Genomic DNA, 7,903 nt, shown 5'->3' with positions numbered 1-7,903 from the left:
CTCGGCAAGTATTTCATTTTCTGCTAGCTATAGCAATTTAAAGCAAAATACAATGTATTCGATATATTTTGCATTGCCAGACAAACAAAAAATGAATTTGAAGTGCGTCGCGCTCTAAACTATTACAATTTGACAACTTTCAACTAACCCTAACCCAAACAAGGAAAACTTTGATGAGAAGGCCTCACATTTTGTTGCAACAGGTCCGCGACAGTCAGATGACTGTCATTGTTTTCAGCTAGACAACTCAATATAGCCTGTCTTTTATTGGATATTCATCGAAAATCCAAATTGACGTTGTTTGAAATTAAACTCCATAGGACTCGGCCGAGGAAGAAGTGAAACGTCTGGCATATCAAGCAACCGGGATTACGGCTATCGAATTGCCCTGCTCTTTCCCTGAAAAGACCATTTAAAGGAACTCGCAATTGGTTAAATGCGGTACGAGGCTAAAATGATGCCGGTGAGTATCTGACGTAAATTGTAGTCTTCATTATTTCAATCATATAATAGAGGATACTTCTAGATCTATCTTAACGTTCCCCAAAGCTTCAACGTCGTTGTAACAAGTCTGCCATTTAAATTGACACCGATTGACACCACTTTATTTACTGCGATTTCCAATCGTCACTCAGCATTATATCGTTTCTCAGTTCTCATTTAAATAGGCTACATTAGTTCATACCCAAATTCGTAAACCTATTTTGAGGCATTTAAAGCGATCAAAACAAGAAGCTCGATTAGGCAAGTCTGGAAACTGGAACTTTGCCCGTAATCATCATCAGTTCCATTAAATGTTTGCTGCAGTAGCCTACCAAACGTTCTGCACTTTGTTGAAGTAAGGTGGATACTGGATACATAGAATACAATGAGAGATGGCATCCCTGCTTTGACTTGAAAAAAACACAGTAGAAATAATAGCCAGGGCAGCTGTTTTTCTTGTCATCCTAGTGATTTAGGCTGATTGTGGTCAAAAGTCCCGAAGTGCCTAAAGTTGAGGCTATGTACTAGCAAGTTTAACGTCCAAGAAAGCGAAATTATTTTTGCACTATTCATGACCCTGAGGGAGTTGTTAAGATAGTTAAAAAGTGTGTTTTTGTGAAGACCATTTATTTTCTATAGATCCTGTTGTCCTGTAAATTAAGAGCACAGCTTAATACGTTTTTCCATTGCAACTTTTGATGTAATCGGTATTCATCTTGTAATATGTGCATGCACATTACATTACAGTATTACAACAGCACAAAACAGTAGTGGGTGTGTGCGCATGTCACATGTGCACCTGAGTGTACACACCACTCTTGTCCTCCCTTTCCAGTAAAACAGCTGGATTGGTGTATAAATCATCTTGTCAACAGTGATGGAGTGGTCCCAGCCTCTGGTATGACTGCTGCTCCGGCATGACCTAGCTCTGCTGTTCTCACCCTGACATTTGTTATTGCCAGGCTCCATTGTCTCGGACATCAATATAAATCGTCTCTCTTCCAGGTTCCCCTTTAGGATTTCTTTTTATGCCACATGAGACCTTGGCTATTGCCTAACTCTTTTGGAGAGTCTGTGTGTGTCAGTGTCTGTGTGTATGTGTGTGTGAGAATGAGATTGATCACATTAACATGTCTGTCGTATCAGCACACGGTCAGCACAATATAGCCACATTTAACAAGAGGCACTGTCTGAGCTTATACAATGTCCTGTGGCCCTGCTTGTACAGGGCTCTCTCTGGGCGCTCTATTGAGCTGCATAATGACTGGCTCGTATGGTGTAGAGGGGTCCCTGTTTTCTAAGGACAATTGGTCCCACTGACTTTTTATGACATGGTGAGGGAGAGGACAATGTGTCTGTCCTATGGCCAAACCCTGATAAGAATTGGCTCTCTCTTATTGGACCACTGCAGGCAGAATACAAACATTTGACACTAATTTGTGCTTATCTTCGGTGAACCCAAGCGCTTTGCTCGGTTGGTTAGGACAGGGATATTGAATTATAACATTGTGTGTTCAGGTTGAATGTCCCTGACATTTGTTTACAGTCAATGCTGCTAGACAGAATTGTTCAAAGCCATTTCCTTGTGAGTTTTCTCACAGGTTTTTTTTCAAATGGAGAATGTAAGGCATGTGTTTTTTTCCCCACCTGACTTGAATGTGCCTGACTTCAAACAGCTTTGACAGCAAGTCACGCAGATCTGACGCCGGTTATGGTGGTGAAATTAGGTAATGTTGTGGGCAGCTGTGCTGTTTGGCCCATGCCAACAGAAACCTGAGTCGGCTTTCTCTGTGGCCACTCCAGCCTTTTGTGTTTACTCTCTGGGAGGTTCCCAGCTTACATAAGCTGGCATTCACTAACACTGTATGATGAATATCCAAGGGCACAATATGAAATTAACTGTATCCCAGCATGGACATAATCTTACAACCACTTATGCTCAATTTTTCTGCCATAATGTTGGATTAGACAGGTCTAATGGGGGGGGGGGAATAATGACATAATTTTATACCCTACATTTATCATGATCACGGTAGGCTAGGAATATTCATGCGACCCTACTCTTCACAGGAGCCAAACATTCCAGTTATGTTTTCAAATGGTAGACCAATCAGAATAATCCAGAATGAAAATACTTTTTATACCAAAATTATAATTCATGATTAAAGCTGGTTATTGAAGAGTTGAAACCCAAAGAGACATGAACTACTAACAGGAAGCCTTTAGAAATTACTTGATAGTGTCTTTAGGCCTGCTGCTTTATGTGTCCCGTAATGCTACGAGATACAAATTTCACAGACCTTGAATCACTAGAGGCAAAGGAAGAACATCCGAATGATCTAAACAGCTGTAACCTTACTGTACTGGCCCCAAAATACAAAGAAAATGGCTTCTGTGCTGAATCTAGGCGAAAAGGGTCAGGGTGTTTAAGTGGCCCTACACACCTGAAGGACTCCATTTCACACAGTGAGGACATTGTGACAGTTCATGTCAAAGGCTGAAACACTAGTCTACCCTAGGGAGAGAGTTGAGTGTCATAGGGGTGGTCTCACTCACAAACTACCTGGTACCGGCTAATTCTTCTGGGGAAATTCTTATCATTCAGTCACCCGCATCTGTCTTGTATGTCATATAATGTAATGTAATATAATGGCAATTTATTTGACTTTTTTCACTGATTTTTTAAGCAGACTTTAGACTCTTTCTTAAGCATTTATTCCCACATTTTGACCCTGGATCCTGAACTCCAGTCAGCTAGCCGATTATAATCCAACAGCAACTTTGGTCAAGCAACAGAAAGTTTGACTCCTCCCGGATTTCCAAGTTTTCCATATTGCTTGCAGGAAGTAAACATTTGTTCTAGGCGCTTCTCTTGTAAAAAGAGTGGGGGAAACGGGTTGGGGGGAGCGAAGAGCAATAATGGGTGTGGATGGATAGATAGCTAAATGGTGCAGTGCAGATAGAAGGAGGAGGTTCGGCTGAACTTCGAGGCGAGGGACTTGCTGCCGACTCATCCCACAAATAAAACGTCAAATCTTGTAGCTCGAGATACTGTACTGTATACATCCTGTACACTGATGACCTTTTCATTCTGCGCCCGGGGCCACCTTCTTCTGGGAGATGAAGAGGAACGAAACATTAAGTAGTGAGATTTCTGCCATGCCTTACTTAACCGCTGTGCTGGAATGGTGTCAAATCTTTTGCTTTGGCAGAGAGGACAGACACAGACACAGACACACTGAGGGATAACGATGCTGCTGCTGCTGCCTCTGCTGCTGCCTCTGCTGCTGCCTCTGCTGCTGCCTCTGCTGCTGCCTCTGCTGCAGTCTCCCTAGCTGCCTTAGAATCTAGTAATCCCATTCAGAGGTGACTTGCTTTACAAGACCTAGTTACCTTGATTGCTTACCCCAGCAATATCTATAATTGTGTGTGTGTGTGTGTGCGCGTACACATGCGTAACAAGGCACAGCGCTCCTCGTCAGGCCCCTGAGGTATGGTCAAGGACATGGCCCCTGTCCTCTACTACTGTAACCCCAGCTCCAACCCTCTGCTATCCCAGCTGCCCCGGTTCCCCTGGGCTGTGACTCCACAAAACTGCCCATGCTGTTTGGCCTAGGTCTATCTTATCTGTCCCACACTTTACCGTGACTCTGCAGTCTGCACAGACGTTTCTACTCTTGACTTATTCAAGATGACCTCTCTGATTTACAGGCAGTTAGGTTAGTGGACAACTGTGGAGCAACACAAACTTACCCTTCAACATCTGCCAGAATGCATGAAATGTAGGCCTATTGTGTCATTCAGAGCTTTAATTTCCTGTATGTGTGTAGAATGTGTAATATACCCCACGGCCGTTCACCCCCTTCCAGCCTGTTAAATTGTTTCCAGTATTCTCAATGCACCCTATAGGAATGCTACAGTTCTGTCTCAATGCAGACTTTAAGTGTCTCTTACAATGTAGGGTAGATTTCCATAGGTCACCGCTCACATTAGAGCACCGTCTTTATTTCTGGAAGTCAGATGTCAAAAACTGCAGCGGAGGACATTTTGCTGAATGTCTCTCTAACTCGATAAAACGAATCGGATTTGTACCAGGAGTAAGTCGAAAGGGCAGCTCGTCTAATTTGTAGCTTTTACAAAGAGAGGGTGGTTGCTACTAGAATCTGGCAGAAAGCTTTAAATGAGCGGTGAAACATTTGTGCGCCCTTTTCGGTGCGCACACTTTTTAGCATATTTTACACTGGATATCATTAGATCTTCAACCAGATGCAATACAACCTATAAATGCATAAAGGGACCCATAAGTTCAAATATGTGGTACATCATATAGTGCCCCCTGTGGGAAAAAGTGGTTTCCCCCTCAGTCAATATTTGATTACACGCCCATTAGCAGCAATTACTGCCACCCTGTCTGTAGTTATTTAGGCTATGAGTATTTTACACCACTGTGGTATTTCTTTTCTCTCACTCCTCTTAGAGGCACTTCTTCAGCTCAGTGACATCTGTGTATCAGAGCAGAAACTGTGGGCTTCGGGTCCTGCCACAGAATGTCAATGGGTTCTAGACTTGGACTATACCATTCCAAAACTAATGTTTTTTCTTTCTTTTTTTACCATCCGGAGGTAGATGTTTGTATGTTTCTGAGACATTGTCTTACTGCATGACCCCACTGCACTTCAGCTTCCATTCACAGAGAAATGGCCTAACATTCTCCCGGAGAATTTTTTGATACAGCGCAGAATTTATAGTTCCGTCAATGAAAAGGAAGACATCCAGGTCCTGATGGAATGAAACATCTCAAACCCTCACACTACCACCCTTGTGCTTGATTTTAAGTATGAGGTGTAACTGATGCCATGTCTATCAAAAAGCTTAGCGGACCTTAGCGGAGGCCTCACTTAAGATGTTGCTCTGGGATTCTTTGTGACTTCCTGGATAATTTTGTGCCTTGTTCTTGGAGAAATAGTGGCAGGACGGCCACTCCTTGGAAGATAAGCAAATATTCAAAACTAAATTTGGATGACATGGCTCAGATTTGAATAGTGCAGCTCGTCGTTGGAGCCGAAGAGCCTTAGACATTGTGTTTGTAACCTTTTAAAGACTGATAAAGGTCTTCAGAATACCTTTCTTTTTTGGCATGAAGTACCTTTCTTTACAGTCACTGTTGTTACGATTCTTCATTACTTAGGGGGTATTAAAATTGTGCTTTTTAACGGCGGATGTTTTGCCCTGAAGAGTGTAACTGGGAGGCGAATAAGGAGACTAACCGTAGCCAGGTCGATTAACCAGACAACGGGGACAGCTCAAGCCGCCATTCTCTTTGGCAAACAGCCCCAGCTTTGTTTCGGGAGTAATTTTTATTAAGATGTTTTCATAAAACTCAATGTTATTGAAAGGAGAAAAATAGAAAAGGGGGGGCAGGAAACAGAGCTAATCAGAACAGCCATAGTGGCAGAAAGATCTCAGGTGGTACATATCCCCAGCACAAATCTTCTCAATTTATCTGCACTCTTGGCATAAAATAAAATCCAAATCCCCTCCTTGTTTAGTACCCATTCCCAGTCAGGACAGTGTGTAGTTCTAATCCCCCTTCCAGTCACCATTCTAGGCCTGTGCAGTCTGGCGTGCAAATAAGAATGTTATTATAGAACATAAAAACCAACCTCAACTGACTTTGACTATTTGACCGCCAGACTATCTAAATAACAGCACAATCCACAATAAAATATGACCACATATGATATCAATAAATGTGCACAAACAAAACGTTTTCCACAGCAGTGTAAATATACATCCTTATAAGTTCCCAAAAAGTCCCTTTTTTTTTTACACTGGTGACACTAAGATCCCTCCCCATTGTGCTGCCCCTAGCAACGGATTACAGTAAAGGCCCATGTCTACCTGAGCTCCTTTGGGAAGAAGGTCAGACAGGGCCAAATCAGAGAGACCAAAAGATACGGCCTGGGCGTTCACACGTGTGTCGGGCCCCCCTGTGTCAGGGCTGAGTGCAGGTCAGTACTGTGTCATCAGCAGGGGCCACTCTCTTCCTCTGAGGGGCCTGACTCTTGTCTGAGTGCAGGTTTGATGTTGCCTTTCATCAGTGGACTAGCCAGGGACAGACGTCTAGACACAGCAGGATATTGTTTCCACCTGCAATCTATTTTGCTTTCATGCTTTCCTCTGCCTTTTATGAGGAAAAACTACTCAACATGATTCAAAGGAGGGGGTCTCTAGAACACCAACAACATTGTTGTCCTCTTAGAATACGTAAAACCAGACTAAACCCCCAGCCTCCTGTAGGTTTCCTGTTTCCTAAGAACGTGGTTGACGTATCGCTTTAACTTTGGGACTTTTGGTTTTTATGTCGTCTTGCGGTGCCTCGTTCTTTCTGAATTGGACTATCAGGTTTATATTGACCTGTTTAATTTCTGCAGCTGTGGGGTCTATGCATATTTAATGCCGCGAAGGGCCAGTTTGGCCACGTGAAGGCTATAGTGAGTTCCCTTTAATGAAACATTGTGCTGCGGTTGGTGCTTTCTCCCCTTTCCAAGAGTACTGGTGAGGAACCCAGTATTCCTCAAGGTAATTTCAAACTATCAAAGAGAATTGTTTATGAGGTTAGGAAGATGTAAATGAGCCTAAGTTAGGTGCTATAATGTCCTAGCCTATAGCGCTATCTTTTCTACTGTAAACAGGTGTACCTACCGTGTAAGCCCCTAAACTTTCCTGCCATTTTTGTCTTTTTCTGTTCTCCTGTCTCCTATGATATATTATGAAGTATTTTATATGCAAGGTGTTGGTGGTGGTAAGGAACCATTATGGGGATGGTGGAGCGGCTGAAAGAGTGAAGGTGAGAAAGAGGGAGGGATGAAGGTCAGAAACAGAAGCAGCAATGTGCCAACTCCAGGTTGTGAGTGGCCGATGGCAGCTCTAGATCATTAATTTTAGTGCTCAACTAAATAGGCTTCACTGTACTGGATGTCTTGCTGTATGGCATTCCCCTCCCCCTACCTCTACTTTCCTGTCACGCTTGAAAACGATGTCCTTTCAATGTCCTGCTCCTAGTAAATCGTGGCAGTGATGATGCCAGCAGCTCTTTTTCCCCCTTACTGGACCAGGCTCCCCATGTTTGTTGACCCCCCCCCCCCCCACACACACACACACACTCGGGTGGTCCTCTGCAGGGTGGGACAACAAACACTGTAAACCCAAGAACCATTCTTTCATGTATGAAACCCCCCATCTGGCCAGGATTTTATGCTTAGTGGCTGAGTCTCACTAGCTCTATTTAAGCCACCATTAGCATCCCTATTGAATAAATCAACTAGTTCCGTTAGACCCCCGAGTCAGACCACAATCACTGACCAACCTGAAGATAGAGAGAAATGAGCTTGAGTTTTATCGGAGAAGGTGTAGCTGG

General features: G+C 43.3%; 1 protein-coding gene across 4 annotated transcripts in view; it reads left to right on the top strand.

The window, feature by feature from the left end:
* The first annotated feature begins 320 nt into the window (after positions 1–320).
* Positions 321–7,903, top strand: part of LOC124473527 (apoptosis-stimulating of p53 protein 2-like) — a 29,692-nt gene continuing 22,109 nt past the window's right edge. For all 4 annotated transcript variants that reach the window (XM_047029054.1, XM_047029052.1, XM_047029053.1 and 1 more), the window contains exon 1: positions 321–463. In XM_047029054.1, the coding sequence (XP_046885010.1) occupies positions 437–463 (27 nt within the window). In that variant the 5' untranslated portion in view covers positions 321–436. The remainder of the gene's footprint in view (positions 464–7,903) is intronic.

Source organism: Hypomesus transpacificus, chromosome 11 (assembly GCF_021917145.1).
Source record: "Hypomesus transpacificus isolate Combined female chromosome 11, fHypTra1, whole genome shotgun sequence".
NCBI lineage: Eukaryota > Metazoa > Chordata > Actinopteri > Osmeriformes > Osmeridae > Hypomesus > Hypomesus transpacificus.
The sequence above is the reverse complement of the archived record's forward strand: the minus strand, read 5'-3'. Positions and strand labels throughout refer to the sequence as shown.